The sequence below is a fragment of the Rissa tridactyla genome, chromosome 4 (assembly GCF_028500815.1).
Source record: "Rissa tridactyla isolate bRisTri1 chromosome 4, bRisTri1.patW.cur.20221130, whole genome shotgun sequence".
NCBI lineage: Eukaryota > Metazoa > Chordata > Aves > Charadriiformes > Laridae > Rissa > Rissa tridactyla.
In genome coordinates this window covers 66,231,917-66,259,580 of record NC_071469.1, presented here as the reverse complement: position 1 = coordinate 66,259,580, position 27,664 = coordinate 66,231,917, and the positions used below count along the sequence as shown (strand labels likewise).

The 27,664-nt window shown below is 49.6% G+C and overlaps 1 protein-coding gene across 4 annotated transcripts in view; it reads left to right on the top strand.

The window, feature by feature from the left end:
- The window catches only part of DAAM1 (dishevelled associated activator of morphogenesis 1), a 96,360-nt gene extending 68,766 nt beyond the window's left edge, over positions 1–27,594 (top strand). For all 4 annotated transcript variants that reach the window (XM_054199564.1, XM_054199565.1, XM_054199566.1 and 1 more), the window contains 17 exons: positions 288–354; positions 708–825; positions 949–1,087; positions 1,573–1,631; positions 1,963–2,150; positions 2,471–2,782; positions 2,898–3,005; positions 9,293–9,396; positions 14,485–14,569; positions 15,329–15,435; positions 17,164–17,252; positions 17,487–17,655; positions 18,409–18,516; positions 20,645–20,705; positions 21,356–21,487; positions 24,158–24,328; positions 24,768–27,594. In XM_054199564.1, coding sequence (XP_054055539.1) covers positions 288–354; positions 708–825; positions 949–1,087; positions 1,573–1,631; positions 1,963–2,150; positions 2,471–2,782; positions 2,898–3,005; positions 9,293–9,396; positions 14,485–14,569; positions 15,329–15,435; positions 17,164–17,252; positions 17,487–17,655; positions 18,409–18,516; positions 20,645–20,705; positions 21,356–21,487; positions 24,158–24,328; positions 24,768–24,977 — 2,227 coding nt within the window. In that variant the 3' untranslated portion in view covers positions 24,978–27,594. The remainder of the gene's footprint in view (positions 1–287; positions 355–707; positions 826–948; positions 1,088–1,572; positions 1,632–1,962; positions 2,151–2,470; positions 2,783–2,897; positions 3,006–9,292; positions 9,397–14,484; positions 14,570–15,328; positions 15,436–17,163; positions 17,253–17,486; positions 17,656–18,408; positions 18,517–20,644; positions 20,706–21,355; positions 21,488–24,157; positions 24,329–24,767) is intronic.
- The last annotated feature ends 70 nt before the right edge of the window (positions 27,595–27,664 follow it).

Genomic DNA, 27,664 nt, shown 5'->3' with positions numbered 1-27,664 from the left:
CAGAGAGGGAGGGAAAACTCCCACGTGGTTTTACTGCGCTCTGACGTAGGGTTGAACTGGGAAGGATGTGCTCTCTGGGGTCTAGTAGATGCTGCCAGCCCTCCTCCTCCTCTTCTCGTCCCAAAAGACTTCTTAGGCTGTAATGACTGGGAGCTCGAGACTGAAGATCCAGTTGATGTTTCAAGTCCTGCTTGTCTCTGAGCTGCTGCCAGACTGGCTGCCTGCAATTTGTTAGTCACATTTGTATCTGCTTTTAACAGGCTTTTTCCCCCCCTTTATTTCCTCAGGCACTTAGATTTTTTTGAAATGCTTAGAAATGAAGATGAACTGGAATTTGCCAAAAGATTTGAGCTGGTGAGTACGAACATTGCTGATGCAGATGCTGGCACTTGATGTTATGGTTCCTTTTAAAAGCCCCTATGTGGCCTGGGACGAAGTGCAGTCTTGTGGATAAAATTGGAGTTTGGAAATTTGGATATCTGTCTCCTGTTGCCTTGTTTTGTTGCAACCTTCATCCTACAGACTGCTTCATCCCTCTTCTCCCCTGGCTGCCAGTCAGAGCTCTTTGCCCCTTGCAGGCCAGTAGGGCTTGTCCGTTCATCAGGTATGGGGTGGGAATGGCTCGTGGGGTTTGGAGCTGAGACTTGGGAAACAGGTGGTGCCGTCGCCGGTCTGATGGCCTGACCTTGCTTCGCTCCCGTCTACAGGTCCACATCGACACCAAAAGTGCGACTCAGATGTTTGAGCTGACAAGGAAGAGGCTGACACACACCGAGGCATACCCGCACTTTATGTCTATCCTGCACCACTGTCTCCAAATGCCTTGTAAGTCCCAGGGGAGGCAAGGAAACCCGGGGCTGCCAGGGTCTTAGCAGCCCAGATCTCCTCCCCAGGGGCAGCAGTGACCTCCCTGCTGCTCCCCTCAATCTCTGCCTCCTTCCTCTCCAGATAAAAGAAGCGGCAACACTGTCCAGTACTGGCTACTGCTCGACAGGATCGTACAGCAGATCGTCATCCAGAGTGACAAAGGGCAGGACCCTGACGCCACTCCCCTGGAAAACTTCAATATTAAAAATGTTGTACGAATGTAAGTGCTCGCCTGCCTTTCCCAGGGCTGGCTGCTGAGCAGCACTAACATGGGCCACTGTGGCTTTGCTGCCTCCTGCTCTGGCAGGCAAGAAGGACAGGGCTGGGGGTTACCCCTGCCAGTTTGGCGTCATTTTGACCTCTTCAGCACAATATGCAGGTGAATTAAGCTCAGCCTCTGTGTCCTCAGTGAGTGATTTCCCCTGACTGCTGCTGCCACTGTGCCTTATTCATCACTTACTGTCACCCAGTGGTGTTTCTGCTCCTCGGTTGGACATGTCAGCATCCCTGGAGCTGCTGAGACAGCCCTGCATCCCAGCCTGCAAAACCCTGCCGGGAGGAGGCAGAGACAGAGGTTTTGGAAATACCACTTTGGGAGCCCTAAATCCCACAGCCCAGGCTTGTTCAGTTGTGTTTCTTGCTGGTGATGGCCGGTTGTTTAGTGTGGTAGATTGTCTCATTGTACTACTTGTCTTTTCTTTTTAGGTTAGTCAATGAAAATGAAGTGAAACAGTGGAAAGAGCAAGCAGAAAAAATGCGTAAAGGTGAGTGATGAACAGATGTGTGGTGTTAATTTGAACATTAGTGTGCACAGTAGCCTGAACAGGCAACACATACATGTATTTAGCTGGATGGACTCTGCAGGCCTTATTGAGTGGCTGAGGTAATATCATGCTGTGGGGCTTACAAGGGAAACAGGCAAAGTAGATATTCATGGGAAAGCCCTGGATGGGGTATTAAGGCATAGCACATGCTCCCTTTTCTTAACTGTGCAGCTTCTCTGCAGGGCAGTGTGGGGTTTAGTCCCCCGCCTGCTGCCATTTACCAAAAGGGGCGTGTTTGTCACCCAAAAGTGGTCTCATGGGGCTGTTTCAGAGCACACCGAACTTCAGCAGAAGCTGGAGAAGAAGGAGCGTGAGTGTGATGCCAAGGCCCAGGAGAAGGAAGAAATGATGCAGACGCTGAACAAGATGAAGGAGAAGCTGGAGAAGGAGTCTAGCGAGCACAAGCAGGTCAAGCAGCAGGTGGCAGATCTCACGGCGCAGCTCCATGAGATGAGCAGGGTGAGGCCCTGATCCTTCTCACTGTTGTGTCCCAGGCCAAACCCTCTTGCAAACACCATGGGGTGATTTCTGGAGGTTGAGCTGCATAGGGGGCTGAAAAAGGTGCTTGGTGGGAGGGCCACCACCATGTCCATCCCAGGTGACAGGCTGATTTTGCCTCTCCAGCTGCATGGGACCTCCGTCAGGAGTGCTGGAGCCTTTGAGTGCTTCCTATGCTAGTTAAATTTTGGCAAAAAAAAAAAAAAATTGGCATGGGGGCATGTTTTAGGTGGCGTCCCCTCGCTCTGTATGACCTGTCTCCCCTCCTTTTTTCCTCCCAGAGGGCGATTTGTGCTGCCAGTCCTGGAGGACCTCCCTTGCCACCAGGAGCTCCTGGTGGCCCTTTACCTGCTCCAGCTCCAGGATCCCTCCTTCCTCCTCCACCACCACCACCACCACCACCAGGGGGATGTCCCCCACCGCCTCCCCCACCACCCCCTCCTCCAGGCGGCCCACCCCCACCCCCCGGCCCCCCACCCCTGGATGGGGTGATGCCTCCCCCCGGAGCACCTCTGGGCTTGGCCCTCAAGAAGAAGAGCATCCCACAGCCGACGAATGCCCTCAAGTCCTTCAACTGGTCCAAACTGCCAGAGGTAAACCGGACAATAATTCGAGCAGTGAAACCAGAGGTGCCGGATGGCCAACCCGGTGCCACGTGGGCAGGTGGGCAGGGGACCCCCAACCTGCAATCCTCCCGCTGTCTTGCAGAACAAGCTGGCAGGCACCGTGTGGACCGACATAGATGACACAAAAGTGTACAAAATCCTGGACCTCGAAGACCTGGAAAGGACATTCTCTGCCTACCAAAGACAGCAGGTAATGGCTGGCCCAGGGCGCGCATAAGGATCTGGGCAAGGCACCACCGATATGAGATCGTGCGGTTTCTCTTGTGGTCTCAAAACATGTCTCCCGTCATTATTTCATACCAACGCCATATGTGCCAGATTGACTTGATCTGCTTTATCCTCTTATCCGCATGCCAGTGCCTTTGCGTTGAAGTGGCCGTTCACAGCTTGGTGTGCCCCAATGCCCACGCACCTGACCATGTGTGTCGTGAAGATGGATCACCAAAAAAACCCCACCCCTTAAAAAGACAGGGAATGTATGAAAATAGCCCCTAGGTGTGGCTATGGTTGGGTAATATTTTTGGATCGCTCTTAACAGCAACTGCTTCGTGTCTCCGTATTGGGTGGAAAATTTCTATCCCTCTCTGGTCAAGAAGGACCATTTTGCCCACATCTACCATGGGTGGATCTCTTCTTTTATTTTTGTAGTGAGCCCAAAACAAAATGTGAGCTTTGAACAAAAAAGCAAATACCAAACCAAAATAATGACACTGCAGGCAAAAGTCTCTGCTTTTTAATCTCCTGCTCAAGCAGTATGGCCCCAGTTTGGAAGGCATCAAAGCACACAAAGACAATTAGACATTTATTTTACCCTGGGCAGGACCATGATGGGCAAAAGCAATGAATTTTTCAAGAAGGCAGGAGAAAAAGCAAGGAGAGAGGCTGAAAAAGTTGTGTTCACCTGCTTAATGTCTGGCTGCATTGCTGGGAGGAGAGAACAGCTTGTCTTGGTCTTGCCAGGCTCAGGCAGAGGGATGGTGCTGGAAAGGGGTGGACTTGACACGTAAGCTCCTTAGGCAACGTAAGAGTTTAATCTTTTCCAGAGGCTAATTGAGGGAAAAATCGGGGCAGATTAGAGCAGGGCAAATATTAAGAGTAACCCACCAGAGGTACATGCTGCCCCAGTGTGTTTCAGGAATAGGTGACCATAGTGCTGGCTCTTTTCCCCAGAATTTTTGGAGTTTAACTCATGCCTACTGAAGGGCATGATGAGATGGAAATGGAAGGGAAGCAAGAATAGAAACCTGGTGTGTCAGCGGAATGGTTTGCCCTCTGGCTTGCCTGCCCGAGTCCATGAATCACCTGGTGTGCCGCGCATTATTGCCAGGCAGTAATTTAAAAATAATTTGGCTTGGCTGAGGTCTTGCAGGGTAAAGTGGCTCATTAGGTTTAGAACCAGCAAGAAGGGAGAGATGCTGCAAGGAGATCTGTGACATGGGCTTTCACCCTAGATGGGATGAGAACCAAAAGGGAGCTAAAAATGGGAGCCAGGGACTGGAGCGGGATTGGCAGAAGATGCTGTGAGAGTGTCTGGAAGGGGAATAGGGAAAGAGGAGGTGAAATCCCCCCTGTGAGATGCTGCTGGGGCTGGAGCCACCCTTGGGAGCATGATGCACAAGTTCCTTGTGGCTCACCCAGGCTTTGTGGTCGCACCATTTTGTGTGAGTCGAGTGATGGGACGGATCTCCCTGGGCATGTGATTGCTCATCTGCAAGTTCCGAGGATACCCCCCACTTGCAGTCCCAGTGTGGGGAGAGGGTGCCTGGCTGTGTGCTCCAGCGTCACTGGCAGCACGACCCTGCAGACAGCTGCCGTGCACACCCCAGCACGTGGGGTTAGATGCGCTCCTTGAGATCACACCTGTACAGCACGGGGCACTTTGCACATGGTGGGAGGCTGGGGAAGCTCCATGCAAATAGCCTGTCCCTTTGAGGAAGGACAATGAACTAGCGCCTTGATAACTCACAGCGTTTTCGAGCTCTAGCAAAAGTTGGTTTCGGTCCTGAGCAAGCAAGGGAGGAGCAGGGATTTCTCCTCCCTGCTCCCTGTCTTGAGCTCTTGGCCAAAAATCACTTGCTCGCTGATTGCACCTCTCTCCTTGTCCTGAGACAAAACATTTGCAGGACCTGGGGCATCAGGGGCTGCCTGTCTGCCCACACCCCCAGCAAACCGGGGCTCTGAAACCGCATGGCTGGGTGGTGCATCACTGCGGCAGGTGCTCCCACAGGGTTTGGAGACAGCGCGCAGACATGTGCGTGGTGCAGAGAGCTCTCTGAGCCCCCTCCAAGTGGCCATTGGGGGGCTGTTGATGAGATTTGGCTGGTTTTATTGCCCTAGTGCCTGGGAATCTCTAAGTAGCGCACGAACCCGAGACTTAACGATGTACTTAATTTTAAAGCTTCTCTTTAAATGCTTTTCCCACATCACAGGCTGGGATGTAAATGCAGGCTATAAAGTGAGCTCTGTAGCTCTCAAGAAAGGCTCTTTCCATGTGGGGAAGACAGGAGCCCTCTGGGCTTCCTGAGGCTCAGCCTGGGAGCATCCCTGCACTGTGCTGTCAGGAGAGCCCATGTCCTCCCCAGGTCCTTCCTGCCAAAGCTCTGCAGATGTCCCCATCCCTGCAGCTGTGTGTGATACCAGCGTTTACCAGTCCTGCTAGATACAACAGAAAAAGCTGCAGGAGCTTTGCATTTCAGGCTGTGGCATGAAGACCCGGCAGGACCGGGGGCAGCAGCTTAAGGACGTGCATGTGGTGATGGAGGAAAGCAAGTCTAGGGCCATCAGGGCTTATATGTGCTCCACAAGGGTCTGCGCCTCCATTGGAGATGTTTCGAGAGCCTGCAAGGGGAAGAGGCTGGGAGTTATGCTGATAAGTGGCAGAGCCACAGCCAGGGCAATCCTGGCAGGTCCCTCAGTGGTGAGTGATGTAAAAGAGCCAGGGCGAAGTGGAAAAAATACGTGTTGTGGAACCAGGGGCTTAGTAGTGAGCTGGGAAAGAATTCCTCTCCCAAAAAAGGATGAAAGAAGAAAAGCCTCCGGCTCCTCCGTGCAAGCAAGAGTGACCTGCGCAGGGGCCAGTGGCAACAAGGGTGGGGAATGTTTGTGGGGACAGTGACAGCAGATGTAAAGCTACTCCTTCTTACAAGCACCATCCTGCAGCAGAGGCTGGATCACAGTTTGTGCAAGGGAAAGGGGCAGGAATGAGGCTGTTTTGAGGCAGAGAGGGAGGTTTTTTGTAATGAGCCTTTTCTCTACCTTAATGCCTGAGGAGCCTTCCCTCTCCTGGAGCAGGAGACTGCAGGGGGACCACCATGTCCTTCTCTCCAACAGTGTGGAGCAAGTCTGAGCATTGTGGGGCAGGTCTGAGCATCAGGATGGAAGGAGGGCTTCCTAATAAGAACCAGTTAAATGAACAAGATAACCATTGCAGCTTGTGGGTATGCTTTGTGCCTGTCCCATGAAGGCGCCTGCTGGGAAGAGGTTGCTTTATGAAACACTGATCCTCAACCTTAACTGATTCACAGAGTTAAATTCCATCTTTGCAACAGCCTCACACCCAGCTAAATCATGCAATTTTTCATCTAACCTCCCTGAAGTACAGCAGTGGCAGCTTGGGTGTCCTTATTCAGGGTCTGCAGGTCCCCCTTGCTTTGCAAAGTCCCTAGTACGGTTGCATTGCTGGAGCTCTGCTCTTGGGCATGGTCGTGGCAGCTCTTCAACACGTGTTTCTGTGCAGGTGGGTGCAGCACTGCCTCAGGGAACCATTCGGTGCGGCACCACGCCGAGGTGCCTGTACCACACCCCATGGGCACCCATCCCTCAGCCTTTTCTTGGCTGTTTCTTTGCCTCCTGGCACGTCTTGTTCCACATCTTACCCACAGCATTTCTGTGGGCTCAAGGAAAGCCTGACACATTCGTTTTTAGCCACGGGGCTTGCAATTGGCACAGCTCAGCCCCTGTGTTCACTGGCATCTAAGGGAGCCTTTTCCCATCCTCCTGCCCAGAGCCACGTGTAGGTTCTGGGCAGATCCAGCCTCGGCAACTGGTCAGGGGAAAACCTGCGTAAACAAGGTTTCCTTTAAGAAGGCAGCAGTGATGGAGCTGTGTTTGGGGATGACTGACTCCAACCAGGCATGTGGGCCATCAGCCACCCCAGCACACCCCACCCTTGTAAACCAGCTACATTTAGACCCACCTGCCTCCTCTGCTCATTGCCTGCCTTCTATTTTCAAAAAAAAAAAAGAATAAAATGAACCATTTTTGCATCTTTGAAACCTCCCTCCGTATCACAGAGGTGCTTCATGGTCTCTTGAGCCAAGCACACAAAAAAAATAAGATGCAGTCCAGGGAACGAGGAGGGAAAACCCCCCTGTGTCTGTGCACGTGTGTTGTGCCGACTTTGCGGCACACGTTTCCAGGCTGGTGGGGGAAACGTGACAGGACAACCAGGTCTTTGAAGGAGCGTGTCACCGTCGGGGAGTTGGGGTAGCATTTGGCCAGGCTGCCAAGCCCTGGAGAAGTGGCGTTGTCCCTGTTGGAGTAGAATTCAAGGGGAAACATGTTGCCATGGCAAATGGTAAAGTTTTGCTGCAGCCAAATTTGCTCCGGGATGAGCCTCTTGTTATTTCCACTTGAAAGCCCTGTTTTTCCTGGCAGTCACGTTGGCATTTCAGTCTCTTGGATTGACAAAAACTAGCAATTTTCTTCCCCAGCATGGTGGGCTGAGCAGTGCTGTACCTTTGGGCCAGCGCTCGCTGACTCTCGCACAGAGCAGCAGCAGGACTCGGCCAGCATCCTCCCACCTCGTCCCATGTCCCATCCTCACCTCCTTGCACAGCAGCACCTTAACCTGATCCATTCGTGGAGCTGCCTCTCCCTTTCCTGCCAGTCCACACTAGGGGTTTCTGCATATCCTTCAATCCTCAACACGTTTTCATGTGCATCTCCCCCCATTTCAGTGCAGGCAGACCCTGAGTGCTTCCCTGTGCTGCCAAGTCCCCCATGTTGCACCCTTCCCTTGTCTGTGCTTCAAATTCTTTTGGTTTTGCTGAGATGTGTTTTTACTGCCTTTTTCCATGCTTCTGCTATGGCCGTAGGACTTCTTTGTGAACGGTAACTCCAGACAGGTAAGAGAGCATCCGCAGGAGCCCAGCGCCTGCAAGCAGCGAGTGCAGCATGGGGCTGGGGACATGGGGGACACATGTGGTGCTGCGGGGGGTTAATGTCTGGCAAAGTGGGCGTTAAATCAGAGAGCATGCCGGGGAGGCTGGTAAGTACAAAGCTGCCCTCTCTGCTGTCTAGCTGGACTTCGGAGCCAACCTGTGTCCAGGGGTTGAATTTTCAGATGCGGCTTAACACAGAGAAGCTCCTGCCACTAGGCTTTTTCACTTTTCAAAAGATGGAAATAAATAAACTCATACCTATGGGTTGAAGCTCTCTGTTTCATCGTGGTCAGAGCAGGCAAGGCACACGAGAGGGGTGGCTGATGGTAGGTGACTTGGGGCTTACCTTCCTTCACGTGCCACTGACTTCACTCTATGCCACCTGTACCGGCAGCTTCTCACTTCTCATAGCTGTTTTTTTTTTTCTTTCAAACGAAGAAAAAAAGTGAAAAATGGGAACTTCTGTTCTCACTCTCAACCTGTGCAATGGCTGTGTGACAGCTCTCTGGCACTTACAGACGTTTAGTGTGGATCTTCAGCACGTGGGACCTTGCAGCTCCAGGTTGTGTTCCTTCCAGAAGGATTGAATAGCTGGCTTTTAATCCATTACCTTACTAAAACATATGATATGGTAAATTAAAACCAGGGGCAACACGAACCCCTTAGGCAATCCTGCAAAATTGCTGTTATGTACATCTGCCCATTCGCCCAACAGTGCAGTTTGATATGTTGTTACTCATTTGAAGGTAACGTATTTAAGCTGCTTAGGAGATGTAGGTGCTTATACCACACCGATTCCTGCTTTCAAATCCCTTCTTTTGGGAGAATTTCGCTGAAAGAGCTGCACAATGCTGCAGGTTGTGTTTGGGAGTCTGGTAGCTTGTCTTGGTCAGCTTGCTCAGGAGGACTGATGTGTGAAGGGCGACTGAAGGTGTTTGGAGCGGGTGAAGTACAAGAGTGATGCTGAGTGTGTGCAGCAGCCCGTAATGAAATATTTCATGGGAGGATTTAATGAAGTATCACAACTATGTACGCTAAGAAAGCCCAGCTTTATTTATTCAGCAGCGCCTGCGTGTTTGCAGATTCTTAAATCTTCCCTGTCTGAGAAAATATTTACATTTCTAACCAGTCGCTTCAAAGCCAGCTCTGTGTTTCAGTTACAGGCAATGGGTTTTACCCGTAACCCGTGGTGACGCTCCTGATTAATGGGGGTCTGCTGTTATCACGCTGCTATGTGCTGAGAGTACTAAATGTCTTTGCTTCCCCACAGCTTTTCTCCAGGCTTTTTTTTTTTTTTTCTCTTGTTTTTTTGTAGAAGGAAGATGCTATCGATGACACCTTGAGTTCCCGGCATAAAGTCAAGGAGCTTTCGGTCATAGACGGCCGGAGAGCTCAGAATTGCAATATCCTCCTCTCCAGGTATGGTTAACACCTTCTCGCCCTCCAGGGAGTAGGGGGATGCTTGATAGCCTGCCCTGGGCTGGGAGGGTGCTCCTTATCCCTGGGGGGAGTTTAATGACAGGAGGCAGTGTGGGAGGAGAGCCAGCGACACCTGAACCCAGCTATAGCCTTACACCGTTCATGGCAGGGTGGCATGGAGGGCAGGGGGGGGAAATGCGATTAATTGGGTATGTCGCAATTCAGTGTCCCTGGAAAGCCTCAGAGGGGCTGGGGTGCCCAGCGCTGAGCCTTTATAGGGGATGGGCAGGTGGTTGATTTCACCTCGTATCTTTCTCAGCCTGGATTTTGTTTGCTCTTTGGTGGTAGTTTAAGAGGATTTCTGTTAGGCCGGAGAAAGCTTCTGCTCACCCCTCACAAAGCAGGCTCAGCCCTGCCCTGTTACCAGCAATTTAATCCCACCCCTGGCTTGCTGCCAAGAGGATAAAAAGGGCCTTTTTTGGCAAGATAAACTACACCAATAAGACTGACTTCTGAGAAAGAAGGCAGGCTGCAGTGGTCTGAAAGGATCAACCATCAGCTTAGCTACTTGGAAAAATAACCCAAACAGCAGCAGAAAATGCCACTTGTTTCTAACTCACCCAGAAAGAAAAAAATCCCAACAGCCGTAAAATATAGCTCCATTCGGAAATGTTCGCTCTGCTGTCTGGAAGTGCAGAAGCTTTTGTGACACTCAGGCCTGGCCAGGATGGAGCAGCATCACTGGCAGGTTGGGCCTGCAGCCGTGGCGCCCAAAGTCTGTTTTCCCAGACGATGGGTCGATGGAGGCAGTGCCTCACCTGGGCAGCCCGGCTGGTTTCCTTCCCTAGAAAGCATGCAGAGGCCGATGCCTGCAAAAAAGACCCCTCTGGGTGGGTAACTTGCAGTCCCTGGTGCTTCTTCAAGCTCCCCCAAAGGTGGTCCTCTGGCCCGCAGGCAGCAGGAATGAGTGCAGCAAGCCATGTGCCGCAGCGTTCAGTGGTAGAATTGCCGTGTTTATGGCTGTTTCTGCTTTAGGTTGCTTCTGGGGATTTTCATACATCCTAGCAGTCCAAATAAAAAGGATGACAACGGAAGCAGAGTTTAAAGCAGCAGGCAAATGAATACGTCTATGGCAGCCAGCCAGCAAGTGAAGCAATTGGATTTGGGGCACTGGCTGGGCTGCTCTCGGTGTACTTAGGCTGAGCACAGTCAGAGTGGGTTTTGGTGTAATTCAGACTGAGGTTTAAGTGTATAATGGAAAGTTAAGCAGGCAAGTAGCCCCTTTGGTGGGAAGGGGAGCTACTCAAGCACTTAACTTCAAAGGCATTTTGCGTGTCTTACTCAGTTAAGTGCTTGAGTATCTCCCCTTCCCACCAAATCTGACCAGCGAATCTTTCTATTCCAAGAAAGCGATGGCTTTCTTTACAAGTCGCCAGTAATTAATCCCCCAAAAAGGGCACGACAGAGGCCACTGCCTGTCTGCCCTCCCCTTTGGGTTGTTTCCTAGGGGAAAAGCAGGATCAGACCTGCCCTGCAGGGTGGTCCCCAGGACTGTCATACAGCTTTTCGTGTGCACGTCCCACAGCATCAGGGCCCTGCAAGGACGAGCAGCTCTGGGGAAGCTCTTTGGAGGTGCTTTAAAGTTCACCCCATGGTGCTGTGAGGGATGCGTGGTCAGAAGGGCGAGCCGAGCAGCAGCAGCCAAATCTGCCCCTTCCTCCATTTCTGCAAGGGACCACAATTGAGTTTCTCTCCCCAAAATCCTTTTGGGCAATTCACTCTTGATGCAAAGCAGCTAAAAGGAAGGGCAGTGTTGGGGTGAAGCCCAAGCATCCTGCTGGCTCCCAGGGGCCTCTGTAGGCTCAGGTCCAGCCAGACTCCATGTGACCTTGGGCAAACCCTTTCATCTCTGCCCGCCCCGGTTGCCCATCCCTAAGCCAGGCAGAGCAGCAGGTCCTTGGTCCGGGCATTGCGAAGGGCTCACTGGGTGGCTCGCTGCTCTCCTACCTTGCCCGCCCAGCCACCATGGGGACCAGGAGACTTTCACATGCGAAAGGATCTGCAAGCTTGGCTCCTTATGTAGCCCAGACATTTGTAAGCTCACCAGGCATTGTCTGGCTTGCAGCGTGGAAAGATTACAGCCAGCAAGATACTTTATCTCTGTACATTTATTTTTTTGCCTGCTTCACTTGCTTTGGGAGAAATTGCTGCACAGTGAGATCACTGGATTTTCCTCTGGCTTGTAATGCAGCACAAGGATATTTTTAACACTTTTTTCCTCTTTATTTTTTCGAGAATGCTTTGCAGAAGTCAGTGCATTATTGGGTCTTCCTCAGCGAACCACCATGTCGTTGCTTTTGCTCCCTGTGTACGTGTTTGTATTTTTAGTGCTGCTTTCTGCAAGATGCAAATCAAGCCCTTGCTCCATCACTTTCTGCGTGTGCTGGCGGTGAATGGCTCATTTGATTCCTCTCCCCGGCAAGATGGCATGGAGCATTTTTCTCAAATGAATGTGGCTTTTCAAGAGGGCGCGTCCCGTTCCTGGCGGAATTCGTTTTTCCCCTTCACACATATTACGTGATCCATGGGACTCTACAAAAGCCACGCAAAATAGGCCCGTGCTTGTCAGGCTGGCAAGCTGTCACTTCGCATCGGCGGGCTGCTGGCTTTAAATCCCTGTGACAGCAAGTCCTGTGACCCCATTCCTCTCAGACGGCTCGCGTTCGACAGCTGCTGCCAACAATGATAATTATTGTTGTTATAGATAAGCTTCTAGCTTTCACTGGCCCCTTTCCCATCAAGTCGTCTGAGAAGCTGTTTTCTTCTGGTGCCCCGTGCTTGCTCTCTGCCAATGCTGGGGCAGTCTCTTGTTCTTGGCACTGGGTTTTGGTGATTCCTGAGAAAAGCTTTTTCAGCTTCTTTTTTTTTTTTTCCTTACATCTGTTCTATTATTGACTTTGCTTTTAACAAGCGGGGCTTACAAAAGTCAACCTCATCTTTCACCGCCCTCCTGGAGATAGTCATGGTGGAAAGCGTGCACTTCAGGTGTCACTTTGGCTTTGGATGAGGAGTAGCTACCTACCCCTTCTCCCGGGAGCATTTTTGCCTCCCAGGAATCCCCCCAAATGTCCGAACCAAGCCAGTGTCTGTTTTTCACTGTGACAGGGATTGATGTGACATTTGTTGGCAATCTTGGCTCTTGTGTCCCTGCTTGGGTATAAAAGAAGTCCTCCTGCAGCTTCATACCCAACATCAGGTCATGTCCATCCCAGCCACTGCCTTCGTACAGGACAGGTAGGGTGTCCCCAGGACAAGGCTGCTTATCACTGCAAGCAGCAGAGGGGATGTTTTCCATGGATCTTGGGTTTGCTCCTTGTACAGCAACCGTAGCAATAGTCCTGGGCGCTGCTCAGCTCAGTCTTCGAGCTTCCTCCCCTGGCTGAGGGTGGGATTTTAAATCACTCATTTAACAAACCCTCTCTTGGGGAGCTCACTCGAGCATGAGGTGAGAGAGGACCAGGTATAGGACAAGAGATAAGGGCTCATAAGGAACAAATATTTACTTGACAAGCCTGTAAGGTCCACATACCTCGATAAATCAAATCCTTTACTCCAGCCTTGAGCAAAAGATTTCAAGCTAAACTGAGCCCTTGCTACCCTGGTCTTAGAGACAACACCCTCCCTGCTTTAGCTTCATCTTCCAAAAGCCAGCTCCGTGGTTTCAGTCTGCTTCCTGAAGAGATGTTCGGCTGAAAAATACCCTCCTCGTTTAATTACTTAGAGTGATCAAGTCAGCTCCCAATCTTCTTTTCGATCTGCTGATCAGGTTGACTTCCAAGGTCTCACATCCCAGCGTAGGGTTTGTTTCTGGTTTCAGCTCATTCCTTTGAGCCACATCCAATGTTTCAGCATCCCTTGGCAGCACTGATCACCAAGACTGGGACAATAGGTTTCCTTAAAGCCCATGAACAGGTCTTTTCAACCATGCAACTTCCTGTGCATGAAAGTACAGGGGATTTATTTTATTTATATCTATTGCAATGACTTTAACCGTCACTGGAAGCTGGGCAAGGGATAGGATGTTGGCAGACAGAGTTGCAGGAGTTTCTGGGCTCTCCCTCTTTTGCATTTAGTTTATTCTACTAAGTGCAATGCAAAAACATAAAGAAAAATATGGTGGGTTTGCAATCAAAGTCCTTGCAGGGAGTGGTCACAGGGAGTGCTGCAGACATATTAAACTGTAATTGATGGCTGCTCCATCTTCAGTTCCTCTTATGTGAAGTGGAGGAAGAAAAAGGTGGAAGGGGGCTGGTTTCCAACTGTTAGTGTTGGAAGCACGTTGAATTCTGCCCCCCTCGGTCCCCAGAAAAAAAGCTGATGGGTTTCCTGGGATGCTGAGCATCTGCTTCTCCAAATTTTGGACTCCTTTCTCTTTCTTCCTAGAGAGACACTCGCAGCGAAGGCGGCTGGGAGGGGTGGGGAAGGCAATGTTCAAATCCAAGAAAAACAGCAGAAATTGGCCCAATTTTCCTTAGGGGTTGCAGCAATGGGTTTAGGAGCAGTGCTGAGCTGAATCCTGAGCTCAGCCTGAGCTGTGCTGCCGACAGGGAGGGTGGCCCCTGCTGGCCCCGTGGTCCTTGGGGATGCTGGGACTGCAGGAGCGGCATTGGTACGGGCAAGAGTTACGTATAAAAGTTATTTACTTTTAATACATGTATAATACTGTATAATGTATATATACTTATACAGTATATATATTATACATATATAATGTATAATACTTAGGATACTTACATAAAATACTGTAAAACAGGGGATGGCAGCTGCAGTGTGGGGAGAGGGAATTGGCTGGTGGGGTTTGACACCCCCCCTGTTTGCAGCAGGGCTGCTCTGTGCTGTGCCTTGGCAGAGCATAGTCCTGCCGTGTCTCACACTTCTTCCTTCATAACACACTGCATAGTGTAATTTGTGATGCTGCTGCTGGCTGGGAGTTAAGCTGTTCAACTTGGAGGGGTGTGTAGGAAATGCTCGTCAACTCTGCGTGATTACTGGGCTGGGAATAACTCTCCTTCCCCCTTTACCTCCCAGGCTGAAACTCTCGAACGATGAGATCAAACGAGCTATTTTGACGATGGATGAGCAGGAGGACCTCCCGAAAGACATGCTGGAGCAGGTGGGCAACGCGTCCCGTGCTCTTCCATGGTTGCCTAATGCTAAGACCACACTGTGCAAGGTGCTCGGGACCAATCCGCAGCTTTGAGAAGTGTGTCAGGGCCCCAGATTATTTACCAACCGCATGTTGAAAAAACACTCAAGTGAGCTGCAGGAACGGAAAAGCAGCTTGGTCACAGCATCAGTGTCGGGAGCAGCATGGCCTCCATGTGCCTTGACTACCTGGGTCTGCCCTGGGACCCCAAGGCTGAGCCAGTTGCCTGTTTTGTGGCTGCAGCTTGAAGTTTGTGCTTGGTAGGGGGTTATTTTTGAAAGATTGTTCAGCGTTTGTGCAGTTCTCAAAAAGGGAATCCCATTTTTCACCCCATCTGAATCCCTTTGGAAGCATTTTAGTCACCTGTCCTTAAAGCTGGGCTGGTAATTGCACTTTCAGCAGACACGTGGGAGGATTCGTTGCACAAAATTTCCATCTGCAAACAGGTAGAGCTGCAGCAAATAAGAGTCTCTGACATGTCCTCTGGCAGAGCTAATGTTGAAAACTCCTTGGAGCAGACAGAGTGATGGCAGGGCCGACACTAATGTGATGGGGTAATGGAAGGAAGGTCACAGGGGCAATGAATACACTTATTTTGTAGGTGGTCTCAGGGTCACTGTCTGTACATGTTGAAAAGGTAGTAGATTCAAGCAAATAAGTCGCCGTTTTGCTCCTGAAAAACTGTGTATGGACCTCATGTCCACAAGTGTGCTTTCCCTTGTTTAGCTCCTGAAGTTTGTTCCTGAAAAGGGTGACATTGACCTCCTGGAAGAGCATAAGCACGAGCTGGACCGTATGGCCAAGGCTGACCGTTTCCTCTTCGAAATGAGCAGGTTGGTGGCCCAGGAGACACGTGTTTTGGCCTGTGGCTGCACAGGCTGGTTGCAAGGCAGCTGTTTGATGGAGCCTGGTTGGGAGGCCCTGCTTGCTTTTTTTCACATCAAGAAATGAGAGGGACAAAGCATGGTGCTCTCACCCATAAGGATCACTTGTGATGCTGTGCTCCTAAAATCAGGGTTGTGCATCCCAGACAAGCAGCAGCTGGATGGAGCAGGGGGGAGAGAGATTGGGAAATGGATCCTCTGGAGACATTTGTTGGCTTCCCAGAGGATGTCCCGTCACATTTCCCTTCTTGTTTGGATTAGAAAAGCTCAGTCTGTCAGAAGTCTGTGAAAGACTGCATCATCTGCATCATGGCCCAGGTAGCAAGTGCTGTTTGAATGATAACAACACTGTAGTGATGCTCCTTTCTCCTTCACACGAACGTATCCTAATGAATGCTAAAGACTGATGTGTGTAAGTTTTGCCCTGCTGTGTAGGTAAGTCCCACTCCTCACCTCAGGAATGACTTGTCCCTGGGGATCCTGAGAATATATGAGATGGAAAGGAAATCTCATTTCTTCCTGCTTCTGGTAGCAATGATTTAAGGCTTAGAAATCTTCAGGGATCAGTAATCTTATCTTTTGCATGTACATCCTCCAAAGGTGCTGGTTTAAAATCTTGAAGCTCCTTATTTAAATCCAACTGAGTATTGAGCTCCTTGAATTTCTTAGCTGAACTTCAAGCAAGTCACTTGTTTGCAAAGTCAGTGAGTTTCACAATCTGAGATTGTACTAGGAGATCAAAAATAGAAATGTTTCTGTCCTCCCTGAGAAATGCACCAATGAACACCAGGGCAATGCACCGTGTAGTTGCTGAGTGTCAAAGACAGGCAGGACGGAGCTGTGAAGTTCAGACCTGAGCCCTCGGGGCTGGAAGAGGCTCAGAATTAGCTTTCCTATCGCAGATCACCTTTCTTCTTCACAGTCTCTTGCCCAAGTGTTGCTCCCATGCCTCCATCTTTTGGAAAGCACAACGTACTGATGCAAATATTTTCCTTGATTTCCAGCATGGCTTTTTAATTTGCCCTGTGTTCTGTAACCGAGCGTGATGTCTTTGTCACCTCTGATTAGTACAACGACAGCGTAGCTCATGACCTTGTCTGTGAGCACGTCTCCTTTGGGTCCTTGGTCTAAATGACTCAAATCAGACTGCCATTTGCGTACAGGTGAGATCTTGTTTAGCCTAAATACAATTGACATGAGCAGAGCTGTCCCTGACTTGCCCAGGAAAGGGCTGGATTGGGCTGTGTTTGGTGGCTTTCCAGCCCAGGCCATCATTTTGAGGATCTGAAGGTCCAGTTTTGTTAGTGCTGGTAGTTGGTGTGCCTGTCTCCAGCCACGGCTCATCACAAAGCCATTGGGAGCCCAGACCTCATCAGCATCTTTGCTAAGGAGTGGTAAAAGAACTGTTTATAGCAATAGGGTGCAAAAATGCACTTGTTGAACCTGCTGAGTTAAGGATAGCCTCAAGCACATGCTTAAGAGCCCACCTGGATCCACCCCAGGACAGCTGTAGCTTCAGTTGTCATTTTTCCCAGCGAGCATCAGGGAGAAATGTCGTCATTATTTTTTAATCACCATGGCTCAAGTGTGCTTTGTGAGCACAGCTGCGAGCAGCAGAGCAACTGAGCTCTGCCTGGAGCAAGCAAAGCTCAACCCGCACCTCTCTTTTTTTTCCAGGATAAACCATTATCAGCAAAGGTTGCAGTCCCTCTACTTCAAGAAGAAGTTTGCAGAGAGAGTTGCAGAAGTCAAACCCAAGGTTGAAGGCAAGTGACCAGACCTGCTATGGGGCTCTGTGTTAGCACAGGGAGCACTCATAGAAAGAGCATCACTCTGTGCCAGGGCAAGCCTGGTCTGCACGGAGGTTGCAGTGACACAGGGGAAGGGAGGGAGTTGTGGTTACTCTTTGGCAATAGGGGCACTGAAGGGGTTGCTGCAAGAAAAGGGGACTGGTGTGCTGCCATGGCAGGGGGTAATGTCCCACACCTCTCTGCTTTCAGCCATCCGCGCTGGCTCCAAGGCGGTGCTGCAGAGCAGCAGCCTCCAGCAGCTGCTGGAGGTGGTCCTGGCCTTTGGGAACTACATGAACAAGGGCCAGAGGGGCAACGCCTTCGGGTTTAAGATCTCCAGCCTCAACAAGATCGCAGACACCAAGTCCAGCATTGACAAGTGAGCAGCCCCTCCGCTCGTCCTCAGTAGCGTCCGCGGGCCCTAGGGATGTTGGGGCATTGGAGGGGCCATTAGTGTTGCCTCTGGGACATGGGTAGGTGGAAGCTGTCCCCTCCCTCCTGCTGCCCCATCTGGCACATCGGATGATGCAAGTGTCCATTTTTTGAGCAGGACAGATTTCCAGGGAAGCTGAGCTGCAGATCAGCACGGGGATTGATGGGGGCTTTCCTTCCCGGGCTGGCTAAACAGCAGCCAAGGCTGATTAGGAGTATCATCCCCCAAATGTTTTTTCCTCCCCTTTGAAGAAGCTAAGAGCTGTCGTGCTGTGGTGCAGTGTCCAGAGGAGGGGTCCCAGGGGCTCCTCTCCACAGGAACCCTCAAGCTGCTGCAGCCATCACCTGGTTTGCTCTCCCCACACCAAGCTCCATGCACACAGCGAGAGAAGCTGGGTCAGGTTTCAAACCTGCCTGGCATCATCCATCAGTAAAGACAGTGGAGGATGGGAGCGGTAGTGCTCAAGTCACCTCCGCTGGGTCCTTCCTGTGGAGGACCCTTGCTTGCAGGGACCAGGCTGCTTTGCAATGTGGCTGTGCATGGGACAGACCCATCCCATGTCCCTTAGACAGGCAGCAGCATCCTTGCAGAGATCCCAAAATAGTTTATTACCAGGGTTGGGATTTAACCAATGTTTTCAACTGAGCTCTTGGCTCCCCGTGGTGCCACCATGCTGACCTCACCGCTCCTCTCTCCTAGGAACATCACCCTTCTGCACTATCTCATCACTATCGTTGAAAAGAAATATCCCAAAGTCCTCCACCTGCATGAGGAGCTGCGAGACATCCCGCAGGCAGCCAAAGTCAAGTAAGCAGGGATTTAGGTGGCACATAGGGAGCACCGGGAGCACCTCTCCCCTCGCTTCAGCCTGCCTTTCTGTGTCACCCTCCCTTGCTTGCGCTCCTGGTCAGATCCTGGCCACTGGGCTGGGCCCTGTACTGTGGCCACGCTGGCCCTAGAGCAGCCTGGGAGGCAGGACCAAACATCACCTGGCTTTAAATATCAGCCCTTGCAGCAAAGGGCTGCGAGCCTCAGACCTTGAGGGAGGGGAGCTGCTTGGAGCCAGCCGTTTCCTGTTGTTATCTCACTGCAGAAGCATTTAATTAATTTCTAATGGTACATTAAGTAATCCGGGAGGAAGCGGTTGCGGTGCGGCTGCAGATAAAGGGCAGCTGTTTATCTGCGTGTGGCAGGGAGGCTTTGCCTGCAGCATGGGCAGGACCAGGCAGCAGTGCGAGGGGTTCACCTGCCTCCAGGTCCTGCCTGGCCCTCATTTCACCACTGACATCGAGCTTCTGGCATTTGCAACAACCTTTTAAACGCTGCCTGTCTTCTGGTGACCTGTTTGGAGCAGGCTGCTGCTGTCTCCTTGCCGGCGGAGCCCCCGGTTCAGCAAAGCCCTTAAACACACGCTGAACTTTTAAGTACAGGAGCAACCCGCTGTTGCTCTGCGAAGCCCTCAAGTATGTGCTGAAGTCCCTCTGAAATCAATGGGGCTTTGTTTCCGTTTTAAAGTTCAGCAGGAGCTTACTGGTTTTGCTGCTTTGGGGACCTGAGCAGCAAAGATCCCACATTTCTGCAGTCAGAACACATTTGTGTTAGCCACGGACATGAAAAGGGCCTGAAACTGCACGTCTTTAGAGAGGGGATGGCAAATACGCACGGAGTTTATGGCAGCCTGAGGATCTTTCAGGTTTCAAAGTGCTCTTGTGGCAATAGTGGCTTCCCCGCAGAAGATCTGTAATGTGCAAAGCAAGCATCCTTGTGTTTAAAATGTAAAAAAATTGTCAGCCATATGGATTAAACAAAGTGACAGGACAAATCTTGGCATGTGAGGAGGACTGTTTGGCTGCTGCACTCATAGGCATTGGCTGAGAATATGGTTTGAGCAGGGCACGCTCCCTCGCCGGTGCAGGCTCCGGCTTTCTCATGCTCGTGTATCTGCAGCTGTTATACAGATAAACGTATGGGAAAGAAAACATCTGCGTAGAGAATATTTCCCCCCCTGAACTTTATCATTTCTCTCTAAACTGGACACCATGTGTAATATTTGGGCTTGGTTCAATCTAGAGTGAAACCAAAAAGTTTCTAAAGCTCTGGAAAACTAAATTCCCCTCAGCCCTGCAGCTGTGAAGCAAAATTGACACCTCTGTCAATCCCACCGCTAGTAATGAACTTCTGGAGCACAGGGCTCCCAAAACTGCATTTTCCCAGACTAAACCTGCCAGGAACGCTTGCCCCATGACCCAACGTCAGCGTTTCCAGGGACCCCAGCCCTAGGACAGACACCCCTGGAAAGACGTCAAGACTGTGGTCATCGAGTCTTTGTGAGAAAGCTTCCACTCAGATGTAGTGGTAGAAATACGTAAGCACTTGAACTTGACGCTCATCAGGGGCTTGAGCCTTGTGTAAACACAGTCAGTTCCAGACGTGATGATTTATTTTTATTTCTCTATATTTGGGTTGTCTCCCTTTATGAAAGCCTTGCTGCTTGGAAGGATGCTTTGCATGGCATTCACCTAACTGTGGTTCCCTGAAACATTGTCCGCTGTGCAATGGGACAGCAAGCCTATCTTCTGATGGCCCTCAAGAGGGGAAGAGAAATCTGTGCCCAACATATCCCTCTTCTGAGCTCTCCTTTTGCTTGGAGAGGTCTGGAGGCTGCTGAGCTTGCTAAGCCTGCACAGTCCCCTTGATTGAAAATACAGAAAAGCGCTTTGCTTCAAAAAAGCAACTGCAGCTACTTTGAGATGGGTAGCTGTCTAGCTTAGAGGCTATCAGCCCAATTTATTGCTTAGAACATGCTGGTCTGCAAGCAGGAGACAATGTGTGCAGCGCCGGGATCTTTTCAGTGGAAAAACATGGTCGAGTTGGTTAGAGAGCCATAGAATTTGCTGGGGAAGGATGAAAATTAACATCCTGCCATTTCCAACAGCATGACCGAGCTGGAGAAAGAAATAAACACTCTGAGGAGCGGCCTGAGAGCAGTGGAGACCGTAAGTATTATTTAAATCAAATATAGTCCAGCTTGGCTCCACGCACCGCGACATCCCTCCTTAGGGAGGCAGGCAAGGGAGCTCCCAGCAAAGCTGCTGTTATCTCACATCCTGGAGATCTGTTTGTCCTTCCTTCCTGCCCTACACATGCGTCTGTCCTCTTAGGGCTGTTTTGGCATCAAAGTTACCGTATGTGGTTAGGCATGTGCGTGGTTTATATCTAATAAGCCAAGGGAGGCTGAGTGAGTTTAGTGATGATGCCTGTGGAGGACCTGTGGTGTGCTGAGGGGTCTCCCTTTAGCTGTAAAACCACAGAGGGCTGGGGCTCAGGCTGAGCAGCACTTCTGCAGCCCAGCTGGAGTGGTGATGAAATGGTGGAGGTGTCCCGAAGGACTTGCTGTCTTGCTCAATTATGCCGCTTCCATGATCTCTCCTGCAGGATTTGGCCTTAAAAGTGTACTGCATGTGTGATACTGTAGAACAGGGTAATCCATGGCCTCACATATGGTAGGAGGAAGCAGCAGTGGCCGTGCAGCCAGCACCCATGGCACTGATGCAGGCACTCACCCAACAGCCCTGAAAGAGGCCGATGGTATTTGTGTCCCTCCATCAGCCAGGGCCTGACCAGATTTACTTTTTTTTCCCCAAAGGAGCTGGACTTCCAGAAGTCTCAGGTTCAGCAAACAGGTGACAAGTTTGTGTCTGTCGTCAGCCAGTTCATCACATTAGCCAGCTTCAGTTTCTCGGATGTCGAAGATCTTCTGATGGAAGCGAAAGAGCTGGTAAGGTCACCAACGTCCTTGAGATCTGGGTAGCATTTCAGCCTTTCCTCCAGCCAACGGGGGAGGGATGGTCCTGGCCTTCCCAGAGCACATACTGTGTGTTAACATCTCAGATACCTCCCCCACCTCCCCCCATGCAAGTGTCCTGCCGAGATCCTGACATGAGGAAAGTGCTGGGCTGCTCTTCATGGTTTGTTTGAAGTGGGTGTGTGGGTACATCTCTGTCTCTAGGGCCTTTTTCCTGCTTCACAACCCAGCATGCCAGGGGTTCACAGGTCAGGCCAACAGACTGCTTCTGGGACACAAGATGTGCTGTAGAAAGCCCCTGGCAGGGGCTAGCCATGGGAGAGTTGTGTCCATCCGGGGAGGAGATGATAGGTCATTTGTGAGGATCTGAGTGTTGGTGAAGAGCTCTCACTCAAGCCTAGAGAGCTTGCTTTGCTTTCTGTGTCTTAAAATGGAAATATCCCAGTTTTGGTGGCTTTAGAGTTAAGACGGCGGCAGCTTGGGCATCTTGGCCAATGAAGATGGCAGGAAAGCAGGATGTTCTGTCTGGTGTTGTCGGAAGAGGAGGAAAAAATGCAACCAGGTCTTCAGGCTGGACGTGAGGTCACCCAGAGGTTGATATCAGCGAGCTGGGTGACCCCACTTCTATAGGGCAAAATAACATCCGATGCTTAACTTCAGTCTGAGACCTGCCCAGCTCTTCTCCAAAGAAGGAGAGGAGCTCAGTGACATCAGTTGAGGCCAACTTCAGACCTGGTTAGAGAAGGTACTTAAAAGATTCACCTTCCCCAGAGTAATGCCTTGGTGAGTGCTTTGTAGCCACGTGCAATGACCTCTTGCCATGTTGTCCTTTTCTCCCTACCAGGCTGGCTTAAATCACAGCAATGGGGTGGCCATTGGCTGACATCTCTGACTCCCAGGCACCTTTTGCTTTCCCTGTTTCAACAAAGGAGCCCATATCTGGTTTCTGTTTCCTCCAAGAACAATCCTTCAGTATCTCCTCCCTGGCCTGGCCTTCATCTTGATTGAAGTGGCAGGGAGATAGTCCAGCGCAGGCCACTTTAGAGGTCCCATCCTTCTCCCTCTGCATGAGCTACCTCTGCAAAGACAGAACTTACCAAGTGCCACCACCACCTTCTCCCTGGTTGTACCAATGTCCAGTTGGCACTGTCCTTCAGACCATCCCCCCGTGCTTGGACATTATGATTGACCATTGCCTTCCTGAGGACATGGCTAACCCAGACCACGCTTTTAAATTGCTGATGGTAATCTGGCAGATTTTCCCTGCAGTGAGTTAGGACTGTGGAGATGGTGACAAATGCTCTGCTAACTGTATCGTCATCTGCTGATTTGTCTGGATCTGGAGGAGAAGGTGGTCCCCAGCGCCCATCAAAGTCCACTCTGAGGCAATGTGTGGCTGTTTCCGTGGTTATTGAATAGGTTGAGCTGTGCAAAGTGCACCAGTGCTTTGCTTTTTAAACATATGTCCAAATTCAAGTCGTGTCAAGTCGTCAAGAAACATCATTGTTTTATAAACTTTATATCCTGCGAGGATAACATTTTCAGCCTTTTCCCCTCCACCAGAATCTCCTGTAACATGGCAGAGGATTAAATATCTTGATGAAAATCAACAAGAATAACCTCAATTATTTTGACTTATATAGTGGCACCTCTCAGATTCCTCCCTGCATCTTGAAGTGCTAAGTCTCTTAAGTAAACAAAGAAATAAAAAAATGCCCTAAATGTCTTTTGAAGAGTCTGGGGCACCCCTGCAAATAAAACTAAATCATACAGGCAGGCTTTAAAAATGTTGCTCTCAGTCTACCCAGCAAAATCAAAGCAACTAATAAATCTGTGCTTTGATTTTGTTTTTCTTTTCTTTTAAGCGTGCTTATCTCCAGAACACACCATCACAATTTTAACAAACTTTCTGTGCACAAAGAGTCTCCTTCAAACTGGATATGAGAACAAAGGATGTCAGTCCCGAGGACAACTCACGGACTCCTTGGGGACCAGGACTCATCAGCAGATCGTGGATATCCTGTCCTGACCTTTGCTACGGCCTCATTCGACTCCCTTACACTAATGGTGTGCAAACAGCACGAAAGGCCGGAAAACTCCCTATTTCCCTACCCAGGGCTGTGCCTGAGCCTGGGCAGAAATGGCTTTTAGAAGTTCCACCAACACATTTGGTTTCAATAGCGGAGCATGTGGCAATGATAAATAATACCCCAAAAATACTTCAAAGAAAAACTTAAAAGTGCGAGTCTCCCTTCCCCTGCCGTGTTTACTATTAGTTTTATGTCTTCGGTCTTCGGTCCCACAATATTTTGCTTCCTTGTTTTTACTGCTGCTTAGTTAATAAAGTCGAGCTGGGCCAGGGGGAGGCTCAGCAGAGCCAGAGGCAAGAAGGGCTGTGTGGGGGATGTGTTAGGAGAGGGTGCTCGGGAGTGATCCAGGTCAGCTCTTACAGGGCAGCAGGTAAAACATCAGATGATTTATTTCATGTTTAAGTCAAGGCTTGATGTAGCAAAGCCGTGCTCTCCACCATGGCTGCTGGAAGAGTTTCTCTCCGCTCCATCGGGTCCAAGGCTTTCCATTGCGGGTTTCGCCGATGCAATGGGTGTCTCCAAGACTGATGGACCCCTATCTTCTCTCTCCCAGTTTTCCAAGGCTGTGAAGCACTTTGGAGAAGACACAGACAAAATGCAACCTGATGAGTTCTTTGGCATCTTTGACCAGTTCCTTCAAGCCGTGACTGAGGCCAAACAGGAGAACGAGAACATGAGGAGGAGGAAGGAGGAGGAAGAGCGCCGGGCACGCATGGAGGCACAGGTGAGCAGGCATCAGTGATTCCCAGCAGCACCCCTGGGGCACTGGGGGGATGGCAGCCATGACATGCTGTCCCCTTGGTGGCCATGGAGGCATGGAGAGCACTGAAGACTGGGCCAGGAGCTTCTGTGCACTTAGACCACTGACTTTTCACTGTTGATTGTTTAATTAACTAATGACCTTGGGTTGGTGAGGTCTTGGACATAAAACATACAGCACATCTGGTGCTGCCTGTGGCCCACCAGCAGCAGACATGGGCCTGTGGACCTCAGTCCATGGCTTATATCAATAACCCTGACCAGCTCTCGCATGCTAAGCACCTGGGTGGGAAACCACTTTTGTTTCATGGGTTTGGGGGTCACCACGTGTGTGTTGGGCACCCCCACAATTGCCTGCATGAGAGTGAGATGTCTCCTTTCCCCCCCTCTACCGTGGCACATAGCTGAAGGAGCAGCGGGAGCGGGAGCGCAAGGCAAGGAAGGCGAAGGAGAGCGGGGAGGAAGGCGGCGAGTTCGACGACCTCGTCTCAGCCCTGCGCTCAGGCGAAGTCTTCGACAAGGACCTCTCCAAGCTGAAGCGCAATCGCAAGCGCATCGCCAACCAGCTGGCTGACAGCGGCCGTGAGAGGCCCGTCACCAAGCTGAACTTTTGAAAAACAAACAACAGCAACAATAAAACCCAATAAAAAAATGCGGGTCGGGTTAGTCTTTTTGAAGTGGCTTGGGGGACAGTTTATTCCCATTATACTGCCTTGCGATTCAAAGCGAAACAGTGGCACGCTCTCTCCCCCCGCAGGCGAGTGTGTATGTATATATACTGTGTATATAGTCAGGTCAGGGGTGAGGATGGAGGTGCGTGGGCATCTTGATGGGTGCCAGCACCGCTTCTTCTCCTCCGGCTCCCTCCAAAAAGTAGTTCTCCCCATGCATAAGCACAAGGGCCGCGTCCGCGGGGCAAGAGAGGACCCAACCCAGAGACACCAGTGGTCTCCATGGTCTGCAAAGGCAATGGGAAGCCACTCCCCGCCACTCTCCTGCTGGGAACCCCTCGGGCCATTTGCAGGGGACACCTTGCGCACAAGCCAAGCGGTTTAAAGAGGAAAAGAAAAAAACAAAGTTGAATGAACTTAATCTGGATTTGGTTTATTTTCTCATTGTCGTGATTATTCAAAAAAAACTCGCACATCCGTGCTTTCATGCTGGTTCCTGAGCTCGGCGCTGCGGGCGCTCCCGGCAGTGCTCCTCTTGGGAAATACTCTATTTCCTCTTACCGCCACCTTGCTAAAGGAAAAAGTTTACCCCAAAGTGCTTATCGCTTTAACGCCACACAGATGTATTTATACTTTTATAAAACGTCTTCTGCCTCAAGATGGTGGGAAAGGTCGGTTCTCGGAGGAGACAAAGAGCATAAACTTTTGTGTTGTAATTTTTATTCTTGCTTTCTGTTCAATGGGACAAACTGTATCCTCTGTAAAGGTGCGTCAGGACCGAGGGGCTCTGATGGGCTGGTGCAAAACCGCCAGCTTTCACCCACCTTCTTTTCTCTTTTCTTTGTCGGACACACAGAAGCAGTGATGCCAAGAAACGCTCGTCTCTTAGCCAGGTCTTTTTTCAACTGGTTTGCTGTTCGTTGTCATTGCAAATTTGTAAGCAGAGCTACCTGTCAAATGTCAGTCCAAATAAAGACAAAAAATAATAATAAAAATAATTCAAAGCTCTCAGGGAGTAACAATTTAAAGATTTAGAAAATTAAGAATTGGAGAATAAAAAGTAACCACCGTTAACATATTAACATTTCTATTCTTAAATTATGCTGAGTATATAGAGGACTGTTACTTTTTACTTTTATTTATTTGTGGTGTGTTTTTTAAGAAAACAAAACAAAACCTTTTTATACCACCAATACTTTTGTGATCCTTTTCTTGTTTGTTTGTTTGTTCTTTTTCCTGTGGAGAGATGAGTTTGTCCCTGTTGCACTAGATATTAACACTATTTGAAATAAGGTTGGTTGGGGGTTTTTTTGTCAGATAATCGGTATTACTGGTGGGGTATGGGATGTCAGTTAACTATATGTACTGTAGCAAAAGTGATGTTTAAACTAATTTGTATAAAAAAAATATGGTTCTAAGCACCTGAAGGCCACGGAGTCTGCGTGCTGAGTGAAAGCTGTGAAATCTCTCTCTAACCAGAGTTGTCAAGAGCTGTGGTTTTACCATTTTTGTTCTTTTCTTCATTGCAAGTTTTGACGCACTGTAGATTAAAAAATAAAAAAAAGAAAAAAGAAAAGGAAAAAAAAAGACTTTCTGAGTAGCGTTAAAAACAGTAATAAATTAAGCAGGTAAGCGCAAAAAAAGTCCAGCACCTCGTATCCAAGCAGCTGCAAAACCTGCACATTATGTTCAAAGGTGGAGTTAAGCACTTTGCTTTAAGAAGGAGGGGGAAATAAAGACAAAAGGTAATGATAAAACTATTCCTTAACTAAAGTGCCTCTATTTATATTTTTTATTTATGGCTGAAAAAATGGAGTTGATACAATTGAGGGAATGGACTTTGGGGGGAAATTAAAATATTAAAAAAAAAAGAAGGAAAAAAAAAGGTTAAAAAAAAAAAAAGTCTGGCCTCTGATGGTTTAAGGAATGGTTGGTCACTCGTGTTTAATTTGAAAGGCGGTGGGAGTCGGAAGGGTGATCGCCTGCCGGGATCCCTGCCTTTGGGGCTCAGCTGCCAGCACCCACCCCCGGCTCCTGCCTCCGCAACCCCAGTGCCACATCAGGACCTTTCCTGACAGATTTCCTCTTGCCCTTCCAAACCTGGTTGTTGGGGTTTTTTAAATTGTTTTACAACAGCCTCATTATCAGGCTGAGTTTGCCACTTCTTTTTTTCTTTCAAAAAAAAAAAAAAAAAGAAAAAAGAAAAAAATATATCTCTATAAATAAATACAACGGCTGTGTGCAGGTAATTCCATGTGCCATTGTTGAAAAGTACGTTTAGGTTGGTGCTGGTGTAAGTAGCCACTCTTTTCTCTTGGGTGTGTATTTTAAAGATGATTTTTTTTTTTAATAATGGCAAAAAGGAAAAAAAAAATCCATAATAATTTGTAAACTGAAGTATATGTCTTGGACCTTATTAGCTTCATAGTGACCAAGGTAGCCTGTTAGGTGCAAGGATGTTAGTAGTCTTAGCTAGCAGGAAATGCTGTGTAATGTTATGAGACTGTACATTTTCTAAGACAGCAATATGCAATAAAGAAAAACAATTTCGGTGAGTGTACATGGCAAAGCTGCGATTATTTTTGGGGGGGGGGAAGGGATATTTGGGGATTGAGACAGGCGTTGAAGAA